Raw genomic sequence first — 26672 nt, forward strand, 5'->3', positions numbered from 1 at the left:
GCTTTCATGTTCTATGTCACTGTTAATAAAGCATAGAACTACTCTCCAATTTTTGCCCCTTTCTATAATTACTTTGCCAGTTTCTCTACATCGTTCCCACTAGTTGGTGGCCTGTAGGATACACCAAGCAATGCAATTGCACTTTTTCTTGTTTAGATCTAGTCATACAGATTATGTTCTTCTCCCCTTATGGGCATCTCTTTCCAGCGCAACGGTGTTCTCCTTAAGTAACACTGACCACGACTGATTTAATCCCTCCCCTGAGTCCTAGCAAATCAATTGTTCACAAAGGAGTTAGTCCCAGCTCTGTTTAGGTGCAGCCAGTCCTGTTGGTGTAGGTCCCATCTCCCCTAGAGCTGGATTCAGTGTCTCAGGAGTCTAAAACCCTCCCTCCTGCACAATATTTTCAACGTCACATCCACTTTATCCTTCTATATTCAGTCATGTTGTCTGGGGATAACCCAGAGATGACTACTTTCGAGGGCTTACTTGCTAATTTCTTATCCAACTTCCTAAATTTTGACTGCAGGACGTTTACATTTCTCTCTCGCCTATTTTGAATCATATTTTTGAGTGCACTTTCGGCTATGATACTCTATCAAATTAAATCATAGACCTTTGTTGTGGTAGATGCTTACCATTTAAGAAATGAAGACCCCACTTAACTCTTTTGTCATGAAAACACACTTATCAAACAAAAGCCTCTGAATGTGAAAAGTTTATACAAGTGAACCGATGACAAATAAAGCTTTGAGTGCTAAGCAAAAATACTTTTCTCATCTGAAATATAACTCCAGTTAGCATCCACACTTCCTTCAAAGCCTGATTTCCAAGCATGTGCCCTTTGAAAGTCTGACTTAGACATTTTAAGCATAATATACTCAACCCTGCCTCTGCTGTGTTTGTCCAAAATATGTTATAGTTATTAAATGTTGAATGCAAGAAAATATAGCTTTCCCTCAATTATTTAGAACTTTGCTTTCTAGGATTAGCCACACCTGTGGATCTGAAGTTGAAACTGATCCCCATTCTGCAGCATATGCATCATGATGCTACCCTCGCTTCCAGCACTCGAGTCCTTCTGCAGAAATTGGTAGCATTATACCCCTCTACCAAGATGGTAATAGTTACGCTTCATACTTGTACACAACTAGCTGCATCTTCACTGGTTGATATTCCAAAGCAGGTGAGGGTTATCTTTCTCAAAAAACCACTAGTACATTCCCCTTAAATATTTGTGTAATTAATTAATTTGTGTAATTAATTAATTTAATCAGCCTAACTGTCTGTTCTCAGCATGGTTAATTGTGGGAAGTCTTAGGCAAGTAACATAAGATCAAAATTGTCATTGCCCACTGGGACTGCGAGAGGATTAAATTATCCTTAATATATTTTGTTTTACTCTTTGTTTTCTTTGAGTTATAAATCTGTAAGGAATTTTTTGCCAGTGTGCACCACATGTAAACTATTCAGTTTAAACTGCACAAAATTGTGAGTTTACAGTGTTCATTGTGGTGAATTGGTGAATGTCAAATTTAATTAGCAACAGCAGGCTATTTGTTTCTGGAAGTTGCTGAAAGATTGTTTGGAAGTGGAAGTGGCAGAAGAAAAGCTTTGCAAAACTATTTGAGAAATTAATTTAAGGACCACTTCCCAATCTCTATTCTAGTTCTTCCAAAGATTGAAACAAGTAGTTTGGAACACAGGGCAAACAGAAAAGAAATGGTAAGAGTTCTGATTTGAAAGCCAATTCTAATAGGACCCAAACAAACTGTCGTTTCACGCAAGTGGTTTGGTGATTTTACGAACAATATTAAAAAAAAGTTATCAAAATGGGTGTATTTAAACTGTCTTTAGAATTGATTTTGATGGACAAGTTGCTTTAAAACAAGTTTTATTGCTGTTGAAACTTCAGTACATTGTAGCCTGTGACTAATTTGTTCTGTTTCTGTGTTGAACAGATTCAGCTTTTGCTGCAATATTTGAAAGAAGACCCCAGAAAAGCTGTGAAAAGACTCGCTGTTCAGGATCTGAAATTGTTGGCTCATAAAACGCCACACATGTGGAGCAGAGATAACATTCAGGTAGTTTCAGATTAAATCCAGGCATGAATACTGAGAAATGATTAACTGAATTAATTTGGCATGAGGATCAAAGAAGTGCTTTGGTTACAATTAATTGTTCTAAATATGCGCTGTTTCACCTCTTGGCCTGAGTCTTTTTTTGAAGTTATTCATAAAATTATTTGGAAAAATGTGCACCTCAGTAAATAAAGCTATTAGTGTGAAAACTCTTTGCATTGCCATATATTTCTTTTGATCTGGATTTTTTTAAAGAATCTCCACAGTGTGGAAATAGGCCATTCACCCAACGAGTCCACACCAACCCTCCGAAGAGCATCCAACCCAGACCCACACCCCTACTCCATCCCTGCAATCCTGCATTTCCCTTGGCCAAGGTACTTAATCTACACATCCCTGAACACTATTGGTAATTTAGCATAGCCAATCCACCTAACTTGCACATCTTTGGACTGTGGGAAGAAACTGGAGCTTCTGGCGGAAACCCACGCAGACACAGTGAGAACGTGCAAACTCCGCACAGACAGTTGCCCAAGTGTGGAATCAAACCCGAGTTCCTGGCGCTGTGAGGCAGTAGTGCTAACCACTGAGCCATCATGCTGTGTAAACAGTTTTGTATTGTGAACTTAGCAATAAAATTCCCTATATTTGTGTCTAAATCATTAATGTACATTAATGTAATGGCTTGGCTGACTGTTGGTAGTCATTTGGCTTTTTGTGCCTATGCTCACTCGTGTGAAAGCTACTATTGAATCCAGCCCTTTGGACAGGATATTTCAGATCAAAATTAAATGTAAAACTACTACTCCCCTCACTTCCCCATTATTGATGGCAGAGTTTTCAACTGCCTCAGCTGTATTTTTTTTTAACTCCTTATTTAAAGCCTCTGCATCTCTTCACCTTTTAAAACCTCCAAATACCATAATTTTGATGAAGCACTTGGTTACCCATTTTAATACAAACTTTTATGTCTTAATTTTTACTTTCCTATAGTTGTTTCTGAAGAGCCTTGGACTTTCCCTTCATGTGAAAGTCACTGAATAAATGCAGATTGCTGCTGTGTGTAACATTTGCAGATTGTGCTTCCAAGCATCTGTTTAGATTTGGTGCCTAACAGATTAGAATTAGAATTAGAATTAGCTTTTATTGTGACGTGTACTCAAGTGCAGGAATACAGGAGTACAGTGAAAAGTGTACAATGTCACGATTCCCAGCACCATCTTAGGGACAAAGGTACCTAGGTACAAAATCTTAGGTACGAAGTAGAAAAATAAGGAAATATAGTTAAAAGTTCAACATTAAAGATTAATACCAGTGATACATTGACAGAAGTGTTTTGAGTTGGGATTGTTCAATGTGTATATTGATTTATGGTTAGTCATTTTTTATTGACCATTACCCTTTATTAGAATAACTACTTAATGCTTAACAAGCTCATCAAGTTTCATGGGTTATCGCATTTAATCCAATCCTTTCAAAGTATGAAACCTGTTGTTTTATCATTACCACATCTGTCTTTTTATGGAATGAATTGTCTTTCATTCCTGTTCCTAATGACATTATGAAAACTTTTTCTCTTTTCTGTCAAGTCACTTTGTGAATGTGCCCTTCGGAGCCCTTATGACAGCTTGAAATTGGGTACGCTTTCTGTTTTGTCTACGTTGTCTGGAACTATAGCTGTGAAACAGTACTATTACAATTCACAAGGTAAGGCTAACTTTTTAGCGCCAGTGATTTCAATCAGCTATATGAAGTTGAAGTCTCCTCTGCAGTTTTCTGAAAAGATTGTTTTCTAAAGCTTGAATTATTTGCTTTTAATGCAGACTATAGGTGTACTGGTCAGATTGAGAATGAACTGATATAAAAGCATGCTTCACCCAATTCATTTCAGTTACATGGCCTTAGATGATTGACAGTTGGGCTGTTTCAGATAGCCAGGTGGTGAAGGCCAGAACGGGAGCATAATCTTTTGTTCATGATGCACCTCTGTAAATAAAAACCTGCACCTTAATTAAACATATTTTTAATCAATGTGTTGAGACATTTTATGAGACACCTCTGGAGCAAATGGACGTTCTGGCCCCGGTAGAGCTGCTACCACTGTGCCACAAGAACCCTCTGCATCTCAGTTAGTCTATTGTCTATCGGAGCATAAGTGAATCTCCATTAAATGCCATCACTTGAATGCAATCCAGTACTCAACTAATATATACTTAACAGTGGAGATACTACAATTTGTCTCGATGATCTTGAACTAGGAAGCAAGAAAATCAGCATGTTTCATCCTCCATATAGATATTTTGTGACCTTGTGGAAACTGTGTTTGACAATGGAATCACCCACCTCAGCTCATACACAAAGGTTGTGGGCTTTGGGCAAAGCTCCTGGAGGTTAACTGCCTGCTGTGCAACTTCTATTTCAGGATCAATTACAGTGCAAAGGGGAAATAAAGAAAAAAAATGACATTATGCCTTTCACGACTTCAGGATGTCCCAAAGTGCTCTATCACCAGTGATTAAAATTTAGCAGCATAGTGTCTGTTATAAAGTAGTAAATGTGGCACCTTATTTAGCAAGATCATTTTCGAGCCCTTTGCAGTTTTGAAGAATCATCCTACTAGTCTGGAAAGGTTAATTCTGTTTCTCTCTCCATTGAAGCTGCCAAACCTGTTGCATTTCTCCGGCATTTTTTGTTTTATTTCAATAACCAGATCAGTTGTTTTAGTGATGTTGATTGAAGGATAAATGTTGGCTAGGACAATAACTACCCAGCCCTTCAACCTAGTGCTGTGGGGTCTTCTAAATCCATCTGGACCCCCATTTAACATTTTCTCCAAAATGTAGCCAATCCAAAAGCTTAACACTTCCTCAACTATATTGGAGTGATATTCTCTGGAAGTAATAGAGGAAGAAATTAGGCAAATTTTGATTGTATAGTATTTCTTTGACTGATTTTATTTTTTCATCGACCTGTTTGGAGATGTTATAACACACTTCTGAAGCAGGTGGGACTTGAATCCAGGCTTCCTGGCTCAGAGGTAGGGACACTATCACTGCACCACAAGAGCCCCACCATTTTCTTCCCTGACATTATTTTAAAATTATTGTCATCTGTCGGAGTTAGTGAACCTCATGCTTTCAATGTTACCCAAATGAGAGCACCCAAGTTCTCAACTGAAATGATTGCACTTGCATTTGCAATCTTTTTGTTCCTTACATCAGGAATTGCACAAATATAGCACTTCATATATTTAGTAGCTTACAACACTCACTCCCAAAAAAATTGTGTGGGTGTGTAGCTGTATGTTAAAATACCACTAAAATCGGTAATTTTCTGCATTTATAAAATGATTTTTTTTTTCCACAGTTACACTGTAGTGAATTTGTTTCTGTTCTGCACGTGGCGAAATTCGTTCCAGGATTAAACAGAAAGTGCCTAACCTGCTTATTTTAGCTTCTTTCTTCGAAGTAAATAATTGATTTTGTATGCTGTATGATTGAAATATGAACGCAGCTGATGCTATTTGCATTTCTCCTCCTTTAAAAGGAAACACTACTGCTCCTGTGCATCCTGATGACCTGATAAAACTTGTACAAGAGTGTTGTTACCATAGCAACTGTGCAATTGCAGCCCACAGTGTTACTGTTCTGACGAATGTAGCTTCCTGCTTGGAGAAAGGTAATCTTGGAAAAACAAGTGTTGGGTTCCAATTTTCTAGGTTGATTGTAATGATTTTGCAAAGTCTTCATGCAGGCAAAGATGAAATCTCAATTGAACAAGTTCAGAAATCATACAGGATTCTAACTTAGAGTCAAATTCATTGAGCTAGTAGTTTATAACAAATAGAGTACTGTTTATAATGGCATTTACAGCCAGTAGTTGACAAATCACAAAAATACAACTTACGTATGATGAAAGAACAGGAGGAAGGAAACAATCATAGTCAATACTAGTGGCAAAAGTAAGATCATAGAATCCCCACAGTGTGGAAGCAGGCTAATTGGCCCATCGAATCAACACTGACCCTCTGAAAAGAGCCCGCCTACCCTATCCCTGTAACTCTGCATTTCCCATGTCTAATCACCTGGCCTGCACCTTCTTAGGCACTGTGGACAATTTAGCCTGGCCAATCCACCTAACCTGCAAATCTTTGGACTGTGGTGGGAAGGCAGAGCACCCAGAGGAAACTCACACAGACACCAGCAGAATGTGCAATCTCCACCTGCGGCTGGAATCAAGCCCAGGTCCCTGGCACTTTGAGGCAGCTAACTACTGAGCCACCATGCCACCCTTTATGGCCATGGTCTGAATGGGGTAAATTCTGTGTTAAGTATTCTGTTAATCATACAGATGTAGTGTTAAATTAATAACAAAAACATCACACTTTTTCATGTTTGCAATAACAGCTGAAATATCATGTTTGAAGATTAACAAATGGTGTTTTATTTTTCTCAGAGTTTCAATATGCTTTTACAGCTCCCTTTAAAATTTTGTTTGACCAAATTGACTAAATGACAAACATTATGGGCAGATGCAGCCCTAACAACCATGTATTTATGTAACCCATCATGAAGCTTATTTAAATTTCTAGCTCCATGAGTCATTGGCACTCAGAAGACTATAAATAAATCTGAACCGACATTCAGCTTCATCTCTAGGTGTCAATAATGGGACTATGTTTTAAAGATCCTTCCCTCAATTGATTTTAAAATGTATTATTTTGTTGTTAGTAAATCTCATTAAAAGTAAAGAATTTCCTTCAAGAAAATACTTAAAATAAATTGTTTTAAAATGTAGGCTTGTCCAAAATTAAATTTATCTCTTTACGTAATAACCTGTACTAGTATTTTTAATTTGTTTGAAATATTCCAATCAAAATCCATATTGTTATCAAGTGAGCATGCACTTGCCTGTTAACATTATCGATTTTGATTTCTTCGTTAAAATACTTTCAAATCATTATTTTTTATTTAAAGGAGGAATGGATGAAAGGATATGAGTGAACAAAGGGTAGAGTTGGGTGTAGGCCTAAATTGGAGACAATAAAAAACCCAGATATAAGCATGCAAAGACAGCTGGATTGAAGGCAGTGGTGACAGCACCATCAAACTGAGCATAAGACACTATAATCACATTTAAGACTGAGGGGAATGGCCTCAATCTCGGCCTTGGTTCTGTGATATGACTTCTGAAAGGTTATGATTTGGCTTAGTTGATAGGATCTCAGCTGCTTTGTCAGATGTCTTGGATGGTTATTCCACTGTCAGGGATAGTATTGAACCTAACTTGATTATATTCAGGAATTATCTGTGTAGTGAGGGATGAGGAGAACCAATAATTGGAGAAAAGGAAAGATGAGACAGAAGAGCTTATAGGTAGTTTTTTTTTCCAAACTCTCTTTCATGCTGTTATAAAATTCACTTTTTTTTTTACAGTATAGCAGTTTGGGTATAGAATCATTGAGACACTAACTGTTTGTCCGTCTGCATGTTTGATTTTGGGGTAGCTTTAAAATTTTGAAGATTTGCCCAGAATGACCTATGGATAATGATAGTAGGCAATCGTATATCAGAAAGGAACAAAACACACTTAAATCACTACCAGTGAAAGGGAAGAAAATTGGTCAGTAGCTTGATGGACACCAGAAATGTTCATATAGAGTTATGTTGTCTTTTGGTGTTTTGGAGACCAGCGAACACGGGCAAATATACAAACATGATGTAGCTGACTCAAGAAATAAGGTGATAAAAGCTTGTACTTCCATTGACATAATTGACAATATTGTAAATTGTGTTTGGCAAGAATTGATTATTACAATGCATATGAGGGTAGGAGTACGTGAGTTTGACTTTCATCTTTTTATCGTTGGGACCTGGTTTCAAATTTTTTGGGGTAACACTTGAATTTGGTATGTATCTTTAGCAACACAGAGGTAATATTTCTATATAATATCTAATACCCTTCCTTTAAAAAAGGTTGGGAGTGCAAAAACTTCATGTAGTCCTCCAGTTTCAGGACTGGGAAATGAGCCTTATTGTGATCATTAGAGATTTTAAAACGAAAACTAGTCAATAAGTCAAACCTGTTCTGTTTTAAATGATAACCAAATGTGTTGCTATCTGGATCGCATATATCAACTGATAATCTATATTCTGATCACCAATAGTTCAATGTTACATGTTATAGCTTTTCTTGTTCTGTGTTCTTTTTTGTTGAAACTATAAATACAAGTTATGTTTTGTTGCACAGAGCACACCTTTATTCATGTATATAGCAAAAATTCTAGTAGTTTTTGTTTTTCCACAAAAAGTTATTGATAAACTGAAGTCATGCATTATACATTTGCTTAAGAAAATTGGCCGCAAAAGCATGTGAATCTCCATTTGTGTTACCCGTTATTTTGAATAAAGGTATTTCTCCTATAACGCGATAACTGTGTCCTTGTGCGACCTCGCACTATAGAAAATTGCACTATAGGAAATCCCATAGAAAATCGCATTATAGGGAATTTGCTGTAGGAAATCGCTATTCTGTACAGTAGAAAGTTTGCGTTATGCAAGCAGAGTTCACAATTCATCAATCGCATTACAGCCAATTTGCTTCAGCAAAACACGCGTTAACAACAGAAATACCTGTATTAATAAATTAAATAAGATTGACCGGCCATGGTGGTAATTTCTCATCATTTCTGCTGTTCTGCAACCTGTCAACATTGCAATTTATTGTTTCACTACCACCCATCACAGTAAGCATGCTACTCCAAATGGCAAAATAAAGGGTGAGGTTCGATCCTTTGTGCATCAATAGACACTGTAACAATGACTTTGACTTGTCTAGGCAGAAATTGACTTGAATTTGCTGAGGTTAAGAACTGTTTTGCTTGTGGCAAAAGCCCAATTTCAAAAAAAGAGAAATTGCAAAGCCACTTTAGCACTAGACCTTTGCAATTTCCCAAACTCCAACATTTTGCTGTCTGTTTACCACTTATCATTGGATGTAATATAATATCTAACGACCACTCCAGTCATTTCATTTTAATCATTTTTGCTGCTTGCAGATCTTTTATCTTTGGAACAAGATGCAGTATTTGCACTGGAGTCTCTGTTAGTTCTTTGTAGCCAGGAAAATGGTGTAGGAGCACAGAACGCTTTAAAGGTGAGGAATAAAATCTGCTAATGAATGTGTAAAATGCATTAAACCCTTTTACCTTGGAATGTTTATATTTTGCCATGCCCCAGGGTGTTGCTGCAGTCTTTGCTCTCAGCTTGAATTTGCAGCCAAAAAGGAAGAACTAAAACCAATTTTTTTTTTGTTTCTTGTAATACACCTTTTCTGAGATCAGTACTGTTTAGGGTGCATGTTAGAGTTCTGCGGTATATTCCTGTTAAGCACACTGGCATTGATTAATTAGTCCTTTTTCAGTCAGTTTACAGTGTGGCATCTTTCAATGGAGGATGGGCATCTCTTTTCTCCTCGTGAACAGAATGTGTCACTTGTGGCTGAGAGAGCACATTGTGTGCCATAATCTTGGAATGCTGCAATTTTGATTTTTATTTTTCAGGTTGAGTAGTTTTTGACCCTCCCTTGTAGGAAAATTCCTGATATGTTTTATTTGAAGTGCAGTTTCACTAAAGTAGTTCAACTGCAAGGTGTAGAAAGAGAATTGCTTCGTGTTGAACCCTGATTCAAGCCTGGTCACTGACAATATTTTATGCCTGCTTCGATCACAACTGAATCATTGCATAAGAATAATTTAGTGGGTGGAAAGCATGTTCAAAGTCAAAATAGTTAGTTTCCTCTGGCAAGTATGTCAGTAATCAGAAGTCATTGCTCCATCTCACATTACTTTAAAGCTAGGTGGCACATTAGGAGAATGTTTGTCTCGCAGAGGGTTGCTGAAATCTGGAAAGCACAAGCTAATAGAATGGTCATATCATATTCAGTAGGAACTTTCAAATGGCAATTTAACATTTACCTGAAGAGAAATATAAACAGAAAATGCTAGCAGTACTCAGGTCTGGTAATATCTGTGAGTGAGAAACAAAGTTAACATTTTAGGTTTGTGACTTCTCTGAAGTTTAGTAGTTTTGAACAGTTGAGAGTAGGAGATTGGGAAGAAACCATAGTATAAGGCCTGTGTTATGACAGGGACACCGAAAAGGTTAAATGACAGAATGTTTCATCATGAAAGGCCAAAGCAAGTTGTAACGGGACATACAAATAATTTGGTATTGGGAGGCTGAGGTGGAAGACTGAAGAGCCTGCTTTCAGCACCTTCCCAAAATACAAATAGCACTGCCTTGGTCAATCCACTTTTTTTTCTGCCCCATTGAGCTGATTTTGTTTTTTTATCTCAAGTCTTACTGTTTGTTTTCCTTCCCTTACTCCATCAGTGACCTTTGACAATTTACAGGACCTTACTGTCTCCTTTTCACAATGGACCTCCAGTCCCTCTGTCCCCATCAGAATGGTCTGACAGCTCTCCACTTCTTCCTTGAGTGAAGAGACAATCCCTATCTACTATTATCCTCCTCTGGCTAACTGAACTTATTTTTACATTGAGCAACAACTTTATTTCCTTGAGCTTGCTCTAAATAAAAGGTGTTCCTTGAGGTATCACATGGATCCCAACTATGCCTGCTTTTGTGGGATATATGGTCAGTATGTTGCTCCAATTCTGCTCTGGTCTCCTCTCCCATCCCTTTTTCTGGAGGCATACCACCTCCAACTTTTTTTTGCCATGCAAGCTTGGGCAATGCAACATTTGCCCTTTTACCTGTGCCCTTCATTTTGTCCAAGGCTTCTGATACACTTTCTGAGTGAAAGAGATTTGTTCCTTTTTCTTTAATTTGGCATGGTATATTTGTAGCTAATGATGTGATCTAATTTACATCAGGGCCTGAGTAACTATTTAGGAACACTTCCATTCAGACTGTAAACTTGAGCTTCCAGTCAAATGTCATTTTAATTCTTCACATTGGTCCCACTTTGACTTTTCTGCTACAGTGTTCTTTCACAAGCTGACGGTATAGTCCCTCACTTTTCATTTGGGCATGTTACAGCTTTCTGAGCTCAACATTGAATTGAACAATTGTAAATGACACATTTAATTTTGTTCCTTTTCTTTCTTCCTCTACTTTACATTCAAATGGCAGTTATCATCTTTCAGAGGGATATAGTTGCATTGGAGATGGTTCGGAGAAGGTTCCCGGGGATGGGATCTAAGGAAAGCTTAGTCATATGATCAATAGATTTGAGAAGCAGGAAGTGATCCATTGAAACATTTAAAATTCTTGTGGGGCATGTTGTGCTTGACAGTGTGGACGCTGAGAGAATGCTTCTGGGAGGTCTAGAATTAGGAGGAGAAAAGGGCTCTCCATCTGGGATAGAGATGAGGGAAAATTAATCTTTGGAATTTTGTACCCCAGAATCTAGTGCAGACTGGATCCTTGAATATATTCCACGTTGTGTTATACAGATTTTTGGTCTATAAAGGTAGAGGTTTATGGGGGTCAAGTGAGAAATTGGAATTGAGGCCAGTCAGGTCATCCATAGTCCTGTTGAATGGCAGAGCAGGCTTGATGGGCCAAATGGCTTGCTCCTGCTCATACTTCACATGTTCCATCAAGCTGTTCACACCACTTCTGGACACCCTTTGTTTTTTGACATTTACATTTACTGCTCCCTTTAACCTTGAACTTGGAAATGTTTGTCATGTAATAATCCCTGCTCCAGCCTCCTGCAGGCCTTCCGTTTTGTCGTTCTCCCCACGCTATATTGAAAACCTATTATGAATCTGATTTTTCCCCATTTTAGTGAAAAGTCACAGACCTGAAGTGATAACTCTATTTCTGTGTCTACAGATGCTGCTAGCCCTCCTGAATATTTCCAGCATTTTCAGTTTTTATTCCAGATTTACAACATCCAATGTATTTGCATGTGCACAGTTATGGGGATAAGGCTGAGGTGTGGGATTAAATGGAGCAACTCTTTCTATGAGCTGGTGCAAGAGGAACTGGTCAAGTGATCTCTCATCTGTGCTGAACAATTGTCTGATCCTATTAAAATGTGAAAGAGAAATAACAATGGACAGGAAAGTAGCGTGAAAGAGAAGCTGTAAGAATTAAATTTGATAATAGACTGGAATATACCATCAAAACAGTGTTAGTAAGTGTTTCCGCTTTATGAACTATAAATATGAACCTCCAATCATGACCCATCCTTCACTGATTGTGATACAAACCTTTTTTTGTAATTTTGCTGTCACGCATCCACTACTTATAGCTGAATGAGTTGGCAACTTGCTCTCAGTCCCACAGCATGACTATCAAAGAGAATACAAAATTGTCTTGGGGAAGGCACTCCTAGTCTTCCTGTTGTCTTTCCTGCTCTGTCTGACTATGCTTGCCATTGTAATTTATGTAAGATTAAGAGATCAGTGTTGTGATGAATTTATAAACATCATTGTACACCTCCCCCTTCTAGTCATTTTGAAATAGGTATTTGTTTCAACAATGTTGCAGAGCTCAAAAGATCATCATTGCATTGAGATTTAATGTCATTAAGATAATGAATTGCTCTGAATTTGCAAATACATTACTTTTTTGCTGCATTTATGAAGTTCAAGTGCAGACACGTTTACATCACACACTGTAAACATCTGTTCTATATATACTAGTTTACCTAATGAACGTAAAAATATAAATCACTTTGCATAACTCAGTGTCTCCACTTATTTTCACTCTGTTTTCTTTTGGTTCCCCTCTGTCTTTTGTCTTCTACTTTTTCAGTCCATCCTTCTCTGCTTTTATTCCTGTTTTCCCCACCCTGTTTTTCTTCTCTTAACTTCCTTCCCACTGTCTTTTCTATCCTTATTTTCCTGAAACCCCCTACAGAAACCTGAAGTCTAACGTAACATTTCAAGGACTAATTGTCATTTGGTTGTAACTGCCACTTTCTTCGAGGGAACAAGGTATTTAATTGTGAAGCAGTATCCTCAAGTTTATAAGTAAAGTGGCGAGGAAGGAAAGAATAAAGAGGCCAGGACTGGTAGAAGTGAACAGGTAGAATCTCAGAGGAGCCAGTGACTAGGAGTTAGGACCAGAGAAATTGGAACCTTCCTGGATTGAGGTGGTGAATAGAGACATTCAGTCATAGAGGGAACATGAGGTCAGTGCTTACTTTGGGCTAGGACGTGCAATACAAGGAAAGAGTTGAAGACCAGCAGGGAGACCAAGAGGCAGTAGTAAAATACAGCCTTCCCTCTTCCCAAACTCCTGGAAGGGCCTCCTGGAAATTGGAAGGGCGGGGTGGTGGTGGTTTGAGGGATATTGACAATCACAGTTTGTTGGAGAAGACCATATGTCATGATGGCAATAGTAAAATACATCCTTCCCTCTTCCCACCCTCCAAACTGGAGGGGCTGCACGGTGGCTCAGTGGTTAGCATTGCTGCCTCACAGCACCAGGGACCCAGATTCGATTCCACCCTCGGGTGACTGTGTGGAGTTTGCACATTCTCCTCCTGTCAGCGTGGGTTTCCTCCGGGTGCTCCGGTTTCCTCCCACAGTCCAAAGATGTGCAGGCTAGGTGGATTGGCCATGCTAAATTGCCCATAGTGTTCAGGGATGTGTAGATTAGGTCGCTTACAGGGGAATGGATCTGGGTGGGATGTTTTGAGGGTTGGTGTGGACTTGTTGGGCTGAAGGGCCTGTTTCCACACTGTAGGGATTCTATGATTCTATGAAACTCCCAATTGATATAAAAATAGGTCAAATTTAAGAATTATCAATATTTACAGCAGTTGTATAAGCCCCTGAAAGTTTTGTAAAACAGCTTTTAGTCCAGTACTGTTGATGAAACGTGTGTCATGTAAGTGTTGACCCTCATTTAACGTTTGCATTAATAGATGGGCAGGGTTTGCATTGTGTCCGGACGTCTGTCTCATGCATGGTTTCTACTCAGTTAGCAGGGAGCTAAGCCTGAGAACTGGTAGTTTCAATCCCAGGGTCTTGGGAGCACTAATTGATAGCCAAATCGAAGGCTTGTGCAGGGCAGGGTCCAGCTGGTTGGTCAGGAATTGTAGCTCCAGATTGCAGTGACCCGGTTTTGATGTTAGTATAACTGGTATGTTGGTTACTACAGATTGGTGAGGTACAATAGTGAAGCAACTATAAAGGAAGTCAGATAGATTGCTTAGATTAGAAGATAGATCCAAAAATGGATAATCAGACTGAAAGAGCTGGAAGTTAATCTAAAGGTTAATAATCAGTGAGGCCTTATAGTACCTGTCAATGGAGTATCCTCAGTAAACAGCGGAACACTGATTACTTAAAGTTCCATATGATGGGGAGATTGGAATGGTGCATTAGGGACATGGACGTTACTAAAATTAGCAGCACTGTCTCATTTTGGATCTATTTTCTGCACAGTTACAAAAGAGAAATCCTGCATCAGTGGGAATCTGGAGCCAGAGGACTGGAAGGGCCTCCTGGAAATTGGAAGGGTGTGTGGTGATGGTTTGAGGGATGTTGACAATCACAGTTCATTGGAGAAGACCATATGTTATGATGGGAAGAGAGGGCATGGTGAAATGGAAGGTCTAACATTGTGGGATCAGTGGGCACATGCCATTTGTGTGGTGGGAGACCTGACTTTATGATGCTGCATAAACAGATATGTTGGTTAAATTTTGCACTTTGATGTATTAACTCTGGCAAGACATGAGGTTGACAGGGATAACATTAATTTCTTTGCTGTGATTTTTTTTCTGATTATTCTGTAAAGTCTGGCTCTTTATGATGTTGAAGCCTTAGCAGCTGTACCTTTGATGCCTTCGTTGATACTTATCTGGTGTCTTTTTCCCCTTTGTACAGACTGCATTTACTTGCATGGTAAAGCTGACACATAGTCGCCCTCACCTGAGCCAGCCTGTGGTTGAATCTCTGCTGACCCAACTACATAATGCACAGGACACTGCTCGTATTCCAATGTGTCATAGCCTTGCAGCTATAGCAATGCAGTTGCCTGTCTTGGGAGAAGGGATGCTAGGAGAACTGATGGAATTGTATAAAATGATTGGATCTTCATCGACAGACAAACAACAAGAACTTCTGGTAAAACAAATGTTTAGATTAATTTGATTAAAAAATGTACATTTGATTAAAAGGGAAAAATAAAATTGTCTGGTGCTACTGATTTCGTATAAGAAACTAGTCAACTGGTTTCTTAACTAGTGATGAGCAGAATCACAGAAGAGATCCTTAGAGCTTCATGGCACAGAAAAGAAGCCAGTGAGCCATTGTGCTGGCTGTCCAAAAGTATCTGTATGAATCCGACCATTAACATTTTAATGATTCTTATATTTCTTTTTATTTATGCACTTAGTTTTCAAAGAAATATAGGTCTAATAAAATATGATTTCCTAATAGAGCATTTTTCCCATTTATGTAGGAGCTTACTTGCTAATGAGTACGGTTGACTGTCTTCAATGATCTGAATTTTACCTTTAGTGAACAAACCAATAAAATCTGTGTTTTAAGGTATTCAAGATTACGTTAAGAGTTATCATCATTATTTTAAAATAGTGACAGAAGTAAAATTGTATTTTTAGTGAGCGTCAATCTATATTCCTTGGAAAAGTGACACGTAACCCTTTGGTATGAAACTCATTTAATTTGATAAATTTTTTCATTACCAAAGAATATTTGTGATTTGCCTTCAAGGTTGGTTTTCCTGCATGGTGTCACTCCAAAATAAAAATGGTTTTTAGATGTAATTATTTTCTCAAGAAATAGCTATATTGTGCTACACCCTCGGGAGTTTTTATTTTAGTGAAAGTAACATCAAAACTAATTTAACTTGTCATTTCAGCTTTTGATCAGACTCATCTTTTGGATAAAATTATGTTTAATTATAGTCCTGTGAAGAGCCTTGGGATGTTCTACAACATTTAAAGGCACTTTATAAATGTAAGTTGTTGCTTTGTATCTTAAATACCTTCACAGCTTTTTGATTAATATAGTTTCTTCTTTCCCTGCCAGGTAGCATTGGCTGCTGTCATTTTTGTAGCCAATCAAAAAACTTTGTCTTCTGAAGTCAAAAGTGTCATAAAACAGCAACTGGAAAATGTAGCCAATGGCTGGACAGTTTACAGAATTGCTCGGCAGGCATCTAGAATGGTAAGTATTTTTTTCAACATATTTTGTGAATGATTTATAACTAAAATTTAAACAAGTATTGCTAACATGCAAAAATATGAGCTTTGTGAGGAGCATCTGTCTCTTCTAAAAGTAACTTGGATGTTGGAGTACGCTTACTTTCTTTGTGAGGGTTTCCCACTGCTCATTGTTCTGTGCTGGTCAAAGAACTCCTGCGTTGTTCTTGGGACCGTGCCAATGGGTTCGTGAAAGATAGAAGGGCTAGAGGATTTTCGGTCATTGAGGATATTTCCTGCTATGTTCAAACAGGTAAGGATGAATCAGGTAATCTTTATGTGTCCCCTTGCTTGAATGCAATTCCTACATATTTCAAAATTTCCTCCATTACCCTTCAACTCTTCCAGGCCCAGATAGCATCCCGTTATCCCATTGGGCCGGGAAGGTGCAGTTAAATGATGAATGTGAAGGCAATGACAGGAGCAAGACATGAATCCTTATAATGGCCCATCCTTAATCTCCCTTTCCTCTTTGAGTTACTTGAATGTATTATTTCATGGTTGCGTGTTTAAACTCTTGCAATTCACTATTTGAATTTCTTTGTCTTGTTTCTGCCTGTTGGTAGCACCATGATTACCCTGACCAAAATCACAAATTTCATCTTCTGGACTGCATCCAAAGTACATTATCCCTCATTATACCCTCAACATCATCCCTGCAGCATTCCACAAGTTCAACTAAACTGTTCTCCAATAGCCTATAACACCTTTCTGCCATTCTGTAGTTCCATTGAACACCTCCTTGAATATTTTCATTCTGCCAGCAAGTTTTCCTTTGATTCTGCATTTTGCCACTTTTGGCACATTGTTCAACTATAAGGTCATTTATTGTGACTGCCCACCATCATGTCATGGTGTGCATCAAAGGTATCAACTTCCTATATGACAGTAAGAAATAGGAACAAGAGTAAGCCATTTAGCCCCTTGAGCCTGGTACGCAATTCAGTAGGATCATGACTGATCCAACACTCTTTTCATCTGCTTTCCTGCCCTTTCTCCACAACCTTTGATTCTCCTACTGATTAGAAATCTATCTATCTCAGCCTTAAAAATACACAAGGTCTCTGCCCCACAGCCCTCGTGGCAAGGAGTTCCAAAGATACTCAACCCTCTGAGAGAAGAAATTCCTTCTCATCTCCGTCTTAAATTGGCACCCCTTAATTCTGAGTGTATGCCCTCTGGACCTAGACTCTCCCATGAAGGAAAACATCCTCTCAGCATTTACCCTGTCAAGCCCGTTAAGAGTTCTGTATGTTTCATTGAGATCATCTCTCATTCTTCTAAATTCCGATGAGTAGATCCCTAGCTTGTTTAGTCCTTGCTCATTAGGCAGTCATTCCGTACTGAGAATCATCTGAGTGAATCTTCTCTAATCCACCTCCTGTGAACTAATATCTTGACTTAAGTAAGTGAACCAAAAGTACGCATAGTACTCCAGATGTGGTCTCTCCAGCACCTTGTACAGTCACAGTAAGACTTCTCTAGTCCTGTATTCCAATCTTCTTGAAATGAGGGTCAACATTCCATTAGCCTTCATGATTACCTGCTGCATCTGTGTATTAGCCCTCTGTGTTTCATGCTCAAGTACCCCCAAGATCCTTTGTGTTGCAGCTTTCTGTAGTTTTTTTTTCTATTTAAATAATTCTTTGTTGTTCTGTTCTTCCTTCGAACATTATACTCCATTTTCCAACGTTTTGACCACCTACTTAACCGATCAATACCTCTTTTTTCAGCTGTTTGTATCCCTGTCACAACCTGCCTATCCACTTATTTTTGTGTCATCTGCATATTTAGCTACTTTCTACTTCCAAGTCAGTAGTATAAAGTGTAAACAAATGCAGTCCCAACACTGACCCCTGTGGAATCCCACTGGTAACAGGTCACCAACCTGTAAAAGAACCTTTATCCTCATTTGCTCTTGCCTGACCAATAAACAATTCTCTTACTCTTGCCAATATACTACTTCCAACACTGTGGGCTCTTATGACTTAACCTCTTTGAGATATCTTATCAAAATTCTCCTGGAAGTCCAAATATAACACATCTTCTGGTTCCTCTCCATCCACTTTGGTTGAGACTTCCCCCAAAACTCTAATAAATTAGTCATACATGATTTCTCTTTCATGAAGCCATATTGACTATGCTTGATTATGATTTTCCTAATGTTCTGCTGTTACTTCCTTAATGATTGATTCCGGTACTTGTCCAGTGATAAATGTTAGGCTAATTGGCCTATACTTAACTGATTTTTGTCTCCCTTTTTAAAAAGGGGTGTCACATTGGTAGTTAGCATTAGATATCCTCTGGTACTTCTCCAGAATCCAAAGATTTTTGGAAAGATTCAACCAATGCATCTACTATCGCTGTCACTACCTGTTTTAGGATCCTAGGATGCAAGCCATCAGGGCCAGGCCTTGAGCTTCCATTAGTTTGTCAAATACTCTTTTTGTAGTGATGGCGTGGGTACTCAATTCCTCCCCTGTATTCTTTAGTATTCGTGGGATGTTCAAAGTATCTTCCACCGTAAGGACTGATGAAAAATATCTGTTTAACTCCTCTGCCATTTTCCTTGATCTTCATAACTGTCTCCCCAGATCCTTTTTCTAAGGGCCCTATCTTTACTTTGACCTCTCTCTTCCTTTTTTTCATATATTTGAAAAAGCTCTTTTTGTCAGTTTTTTAATATTCCTTGCTAGTTTGCCATTCGTAATTTACTTTCTCTCTCTTCCTACTTTTCCCTTCATGGTAGAGAAAATAGGACATTTTATTTGACTTTCTAGGGAATAAATAATAAATAAGAATTGGATTTTCGAGTAGATTTGTAGCTTGGGTCTACAGTGCAGCCTGTAGATCCCACATAACTCCATGGCAACGGAAAACCGGAAGTGAGGTAATCCGGTTCAATGGACACTAGAGTGTAAATGACAGCCGGGAAAACATAACAGTGCTTCGTCAGAGATTGCACTGATGATGTTACCCAGCAGGGTAATGAAACGTCTGCGGAACAACAAACCAGCTCGGCGAGCCAATCAACCACAATAAAGATTGCAATTGAAAGAAAACAGTAATAATTATTAAAGAATTTAAAGATTGGCAAATTACCAGGACCAGCTAGCTTCTATCCCTGGATTTTAAAGGAAACAGTTAACAAATTTTCCAAACTGCTGTGAGTCCAGGAATTATTCTTTAATTTTGGAAAATATTAAAGTTCCATTATTTAAGGAATAAGCGAGAAAGCCACAACATTGTTGATTTGATCATCTGGCATCTGTTATGAGGAAGTTATTGGAATATATAAAAAAGGACAGTGATTGCACATTTGAAGAAATTTGAACTTATCAGAGAGTCAACACAAATTTGTAAAAATGATCTGAAAACTTGCAGTTGGAGTTCAATATAGATAAGTGTTGCTTAAGCATTTTCAGATTTTGAAACAAATCAGTGAGGTATGCAGTGAGGAGCTTTTTCAACTGTTGGGGAACTTAGACAAGCAGCAGCAACCTTAAAATCATGGCCAAATCATTCAAGCAAGAAGGGTGATAGTGTGTGGAACTCTTCAGAGACCAGTAGATGCAAGTTCAGTTATAAATTTGAGATTTTGGTGAGCCAAGATGTTAAGATCTCTGAAGTGAAGGTGACCAATTAGAGTTAGCATCTATGACCTCATTTAATGGTGGAAAAGGCTCAAGGGGCTGAATGGATTATTTTTATTCCTAACTGAATATTAGGAAGACCAAAGCTTATTGTTTTTCAGTCTTTACCACAAACTCTGCTTTCTTGCCGCTGACTCTGACTACCTCCCTTGCCATTCATCCAAGCTGAAGGAGGCTGAAATTTTGGCACTCTGTTCTCAGCTTCATATCCTGCCTTTATATCATTCATTAAGACTTTTGATTTTCATCCATGCAATATTACCTGCTTCCACCTTTACTCATCCTTATTTCTTATTCTTTCTTGGCTTTGTCCCATGCTAAATTTCTGCAATTTTCATCCTTTTTCCCTTTCTGATGTTGGCTTTTTGTGCATCGCTCCTCCCTTCTCCCACCACTGACAGAATCTTCTTCTAATTCTATTCTCTGAAACATTGCAGCGAATTTCCTTTCTTCTGCTCTTAGAAATTTCCTCAGAGCAGAGCTTTTCAACTAAAGATGTCTCTCATCCTAATCTCTTTGCTCAGGCATCAATCTATTTCTATTTTGTATTTTCTTTCCTTTTACCATGCATTGGGCTTTTCTGTACTGTGAAACTGCTATGTAATTGAAAGTCATCATTAAGTGGTGATGTAAGTCAAGTCTTGAGTCATAAAGTCATACAGCACGGAAACAGACCCTTAGGGTGCAACCCATGTGCGCCGACCAGACATCCCAATCTGATCTAATCCCATTTGCCAGCATTTGGCCTGTATCTCTCTCAACCCTTCCTATTCATTTACCCATCCAGATACCTTTTAAATGTTGTAATTGTACCTGCCTCTCGCATAACTTCTGGCAGCTCGTTCCGTACATGCAGCACCCTCAGGGTGAAAAAGTTACCCATGAGGTCCTTTTTAAATCTTTCCTCCCACTATAAACCTTTGCCCTCTAGTTTTGGTCTCCCCCAAGCTACCTTCACCCTCCCTGAATGTATCATGGCATAGGATCTTTGGCATCCTAGCCAATGACACCAATACAAGTTAACTGGTTATTCATTTCCTTTACCATTTGTTTGTCTTTGGCTACAACATGGATGTATATGGAGATATAACTTCAAAAGCAGTTAATTGATTTTTGCTTTTATCTAAGATGTGGCGTGGCACTGCTAAACATCATTTAACACAGTTGGAGTAAGGAAGTCTTCCTGCAATTATATAGTACCTTGGTGTGACCACACTTGGAGTATTTTCTGCCATTTTGGTTTCCTTACTGCAAAAGATATACACATTGCATTCCCCTATTGTGGCAATCTTGGGACTGGTTCTTTGCCAGTCTTGAACCAGGGAACAGTTTCAGAATGAGGGGCAGGCCATTTAGGACTAAAATGAGGGGAATTTTGTCACTAAGAGGGATTCTCTGCTGCAGAGGGTCTTGGAGTCTTAATCATCGAATATGTTCAAAACAGATCAGTAGACTTTTACATATTAAAAACAAAGAGGATACAGGGATAGCACAGAAAGATGATGTTGAAGTAGAAGTAGTTAATGCATATTATGAAAACCATTTTAGAGATGTTAGTTAAAAATTGGACATTTATAACTTAGTGTATTGTCAGTATAGTACATGGGTTTTTGGGGTGATTTGATATTCTGTTTTTGTTTCCAACCCTACAAGCTCTCAGAATAAAGTGTAATTAACATGTCATTCATGTACTCTTCATTGTGATGACTGTAATTTGGTAGTAATTGCTTATTGACAGTTTATTTGCAGCCTCTAGCGGCAGATACAAAGTAGTGCAACAGTGTCACGCTGAAAGCCCTGAATAATTTAATTATATTCTAGTTTTAAAGTGTTCCATCTTTCCTCCCCTCACCATCTGCTCCCCACACTCCAAAAAGAAATTCCTGGCAGAACAAAAATAATTAACATTTTCGACATTAAAAAGGAATGTGAGTATCTGATTGGAGAGCCTGGACTTGGAGTCTGATCAAACAGATGGTTTTTTTTGGTTTTTTTCTACCTAATCAGATAATTTAGATTTGCAATGACCAGCTTTCTGGTTCTCAAAGGAACAAGTTAGTCTCGGTAGTTTTCCATTGAAAGTTCTACTGAGTTCTGAAGACATGGTCAAAATCCTGGAACTTCCTCCCTTAATGGCATTGTGGATGTGCCTACATCAAATGGATTGCAGCGATTCAAGAAGGCAGCTCACCAATATCTTCCGGAGAGCAATTAGGGATGTGTAATAAATGCTGATCTAACCAGTGACATGCATGTCCTATGAGTGAATTAAAATAAAAACCTCATCGGTCCTGGGATGTTAATTCTGTTTCTCTTTCTCCTCTCAGATGCTCCCACACCTGATGAGTTTCTCTTTTTTATGCTTTTTTATTTCAGATCTCCAGCGTCCAAAGTATTTTGCTTTGATTTGAAAGTCTCTGATTTATACCTTTGTCCCTACCTGTTCACTGTCTTTTCAGCAAGTTGTTAGAGCAAGAAATATTTATGTTTAGATTCAATGTTTGTTAGTACTAGAATTGAAATTGTAGGGACAATCAGGTGGCATCTTAAATGCTCTCTGCAGAGACACCATATATTTGTTTACTTTGTTAAGTATGTCATGCACATGTTATCATGACCAATAAGCATTCCTTTGTACTTTATATGATATAGAGGAATTGTATGATATAGCAATTGTTCTGCAATAAGAGGCATTGTTAAGCCACTTCAGAAAGCAGTAAAGACTTACAGTGTAACCCATGGTTGCGTGGTTCATGTCAGCCAGACCCCCTGCTGGCTTTTGTTCCTCTGGCTTCCCCAAACCCTTGTCAGTGGTGCACAGAATGTGGTAAGGCACAGTCACTTCCTGCAGTCCTTCCTGTCACGGTCAGGGGAAGTCACTGGCGATATCTGCATGTGCATGGCGGGCATGTGTTTTGTATAATCACACTGAAGATGGGAAGTAAAACATCAGTGAAAATCCCTTCAAGCCATTCCATGCTTATGTATTGAAATATCACCATTGTGCAGATATTTGTTTCAACTGATATTTCTCTTTTCTGGTATTTTCAGGGAAACCATGATATGGCTGGAGATCTTTACCATGGCTTGTTGACACAGGTGGCATCTGAACATTTTTACTTCTGGATAAACAGTTTGAAGGAATTCTCGAGAGCAGAGCAATGTCTGGCTGGCCTACAGGACAGTGAATCTAGTGTTGCACTGGCCTGTATTGCTGAAGCTTTAAAATATTACCAGAGGGGCATAGCTTCATTGACGGTAAGTTCCAATCAGAATGAATATGTCAATTGTGAATTTGCTTTAGCAGCAATCCAACTTGTTTAGATTTATTTTGTTACAGAATAGGTGGTTGACAACTGTTTTATCCACTCTTCTGAAGGCATTGCTTTTGGCAGATGTGTCCTATGTTGGTTGTTCAATTTGAAGGCAAGATATATTAGGCCATATAATACCCTGCAGAAATTTATTCACTAGTGTACTTCTTTTCAGAAAAGCAATCTAAACTAAACGTCACTTATCATGCAGGAAAACTAGTTTAAGTGCAATGCAATTTATGTAGAGTTATCTTTCTTTTGATGGGTTTGCTCTGACATAGGATTTTAGGTTAGTGGAAGTGATGCTGAAAAATCAGTTGAAACAAAATGCTCTAATGCCATGAGTCCTAGAATACTGAGGGAAGCCGGAAAGGCAGTAGAGAATCTGTCAATCTTTCAAACATCCTTCCATTTGTAAGTTGTGAATGATGATTGTTTGAAATTTTGACTTGGTGTTGGTATCTGCTTGGGTTCAATGAGGTTAGTTGCTCTACTAAGCATCTTTTCTTTTGAGGAGTTAACTCTGGCTGCCTTCTTTCTACTCGCATGACATATCAATAATGTCCCCTTGTGGGGTGAACCAGATATTCCTGCCTTTTGCATTTCATTCTGTCAAAATGGATTGACTAATGGTCAGATATGAATCATTTTGCTACTTAATTTAACATCAAATGAATGTAAAGATAATTATACAGACTGAAGTTTCTGACTTCAATCTATCTGACTTATCTACTTGCTATAGTTCAAATAAAGAAACATGTGACAAGACAAATAAGGCATCTAACTTATTCCCAGTGTTTCTGACTTCTGCACGAGTGAGACTCCTCATTGTTTTCAGTTTAACTAGCCTGACTGCTACTTAGTAGAGCTGGAAGGGGGTATGAAAAAGCCTTGGTGGGAAGGATCAAGGAAAACCCCAAGGCTTTCTACGCTTATGTGAGGAACAAGAGGATGGCCAGAGTGAGGGTAGGGCCAATCAGGGGTAGTGGAGGGAACTTGTGCGTGGAGTCAGAGGAGGTAGGGGAGGTCCTTAATGAATACTTTGCTTCGGTAGTCACCAGTGAGAGGGACCTTGACGTTTGTGAGGACAGCATGAAACAGGCAGATATGCTCAAACAGGTTGATGTTAGAAAGGAGGATGTGCTAGAAATTTTGAAAAACGAGGATAGGTAAATCCCCTGGGCCAAATGGGATATACCCAGGGTTACTACAGGAAGCGAGGGAAGAGATTGCTGCCCCTTTGGCGATGATCTTTGCGTCCTCACTGTCCACTGGAGTAGTACCAGATGATTGGAGGGTGGCAAACATCATTCCCTTGTTCGAGAAAGGGAATAGGGATAATCCTGGGAATTACAGACTGATCAGTCTTACTTCTGTGGTGGGCAAATTTTTGGAGAGGATTCTGGGAGATAGTATTTATGATTATTTGGAAAAGCACAGTTTGATTAGAAATAGTCAGCATGGCTTTGTGAGGGGCAGGTCATGCCTCACAAGCCTTATTGAATTCTTTGAAGATGTGACAAAACACATTGATGAAGGCAGAACAGTGGCTATGTGGTGTACCTGGACTTTAGCAAGGCGTTTGATAAGGTTCCCCACGGTAGGCTCATTCAGAAAGTAAGGATGCATGGGATTCAGGGAAATTTGGCTGTCTGGATACAAAACTGGCTGTCCAATAGAAGACAGAGGGTGGTGGTAGATGGCAAGTATTCAGCCTGGAGCTCGGTGCCCAGTGGTGTTCCACAGGGATCTGTTCTGGGACCTCTGCTCTTTATAATCTTTATAAATGACTTGGATGAGGAAATGGAAGAGTGGGTTAGTAAGTTTGCTGATGACACGAAGGTTGGTGGAGTTGTGGACAGTGTCGAGGGCTTTTTGTAGGTTGCAACGGGACATTGACAGGATGCAAAGCTGGGCAAAGAAGTGGCAGATGGAATTCAACCCAAAAAAGTGTGAGGTGATTGATTTTGGAAGTTCAAATTTGAATGCAGAATACAGGGTTAATAATAGGATTCTTGGCAGTGTGGAGGAACAGAGGGATCTTGGGGTCCACGTCCATAGATCCCTCAAAGTTGCTACCCAAGTTCATAGGGTTGTAAAGAAGGCATATGGTGTGTTGGCTTTCATTGGCAGGGGAATTGCGTTTAAGAGCCATGAGGTTATGCTGCAGCTCTATAAATCTCTGGTTAGACCACACTTGGAATATTGCGTTCAGTTCGGGTTACCTCATTATAGGAAAGATGAGGAAGCTTTAGAGAGGGTGCAGAGGAGATTTACCAGGATGCTGCCTGGGAGGGCAAGTCTTATGAGGAAAGGTTGAGGGAGCTAGGGCTTTTTTCATTGGAGCGAAGAAGAATGAGAGGTGACTTGATAGAGGTGCACAAGATGATGAGGCATAGATAGAGTGGATAGTCAGAGACATTTTCATAGGGCAGAAATGACTATTATGAGGGGGCATAATTTTAAGGTGATTGGAGGAAGGTATGGGGAGATGTCAGAGGTAGGTTCTTTACACAGAGAATGGTGGGCGTGTGGAATGTGATGCCGACAATGGTAGTGGAGTCAGATACTTAAAGACTTTTAAGCGACTCTTAGATAGGCACATGGATGATAGTAAAATGTAGGGTATGCAGAGTAATTTTATCTTAGTAGGATAATAGGTCGGCACAACATCGTGGGCCAAAGGGTCTGTACGGTGCTGTACTGTTCTATGTTCTATGTTCAGTTTTCCTGTCTTTTTAAGAAATTCCTTGTTTTCATAAACGGCTTGAACAGACTGCATCTTGAGAAATGTGAAATCCCTTCATCTCCAAAATAAACCATTGCTATCTGATTTAGTTTTAGCATCCTACTTGAAGCAGTTGTACAAAATGTAAAGCAAACTTGATTTAACATAAAAAGCTTATTGAGTAATTTGAGAGCATAATAACTAAATTATGTTAAATATAACGTTATTTCCAGGCTGCAAGCACACCTTCCAACCCCCTGACTTTTCAGTGTGAATTTGTCAAACTGAGGATTGACATGCTGCAGGCATTCTCCCAGTTGATTTGTACCTGTAACAGCCTGAAGACCAGTCCTCCACCTGCCATTGCCACAGCAATTGCTATGGCATCTGGAAATGATTTACAGAGGTGTGGCCGCATTACCAACCAGGTATGTACATATTCTACTGTGTCTTTCAATCAGCATTATGATGTAGCTAGACGATCAGTTAGATTGTTTCTCCAAATCAATGTACCTAAATTGATTTCATAAACTGGCAGCAGAAGTAAGTTGACTGCCATCTGAATTCTTTGCATTACACCAGCGAACTAGTCTGTGATGTTTACATTCTTGATGGTATGAATGGTACTTTGCAAACTGCTGCACTAATTAAGTTCATGGGCAGTAAGGTCCAATATTGACTC

At 38.9% G+C, this 26672-nt stretch overlaps 2 protein-coding genes across 4 annotated transcripts in view; one reads left to right on the forward strand and one right to left on the reverse strand.

Moving 5' to 3' along the window:
* The window catches only part of nek2 (NIMA-related kinase 2), a 527130-nt gene that overhangs the window by 321126 nt on the left and 179332 nt on the right, over positions 1-26672 (reverse strand). The window lies entirely within an intron of this gene.
* ints7 (integrator complex subunit 7) overlaps positions 1-26672 on the forward strand; it is a 132643-nt gene that overhangs the window by 12134 nt on the left and 93837 nt on the right. For both annotated transcript variants that reach the window (XM_020530571.2, XM_048600601.1), the window contains exons 6-14: positions 987-1186; positions 1962-2084; positions 3671-3788; positions 5628-5759; positions 9139-9236; positions 14956-15195; positions 16123-16260; positions 23000-23206; positions 26224-26418. In XM_020530571.2, coding sequence (XP_020386160.1) covers positions 987-1186; positions 1962-2084; positions 3671-3788; positions 5628-5759; positions 9139-9236; positions 14956-15195; positions 16123-16260; positions 23000-23206; positions 26224-26418 — 1451 coding nt within the window. The remainder of the gene's footprint in view (positions 1-986; positions 1187-1961; positions 2085-3670; positions 3789-5627; positions 5760-9138; positions 9237-14955; positions 15196-16122; positions 16261-22999; positions 23207-26223; positions 26419-26672) is intronic.

This window comes from Rhincodon typus, chromosome 9 (assembly GCF_021869965.1).
Source record: "Rhincodon typus isolate 14 chromosome 9, sRhiTyp1.1, whole genome shotgun sequence".
Classification (NCBI taxonomy): Eukaryota; Metazoa; Chordata; class Chondrichthyes; order Orectolobiformes; family Rhincodontidae; genus Rhincodon; species Rhincodon typus.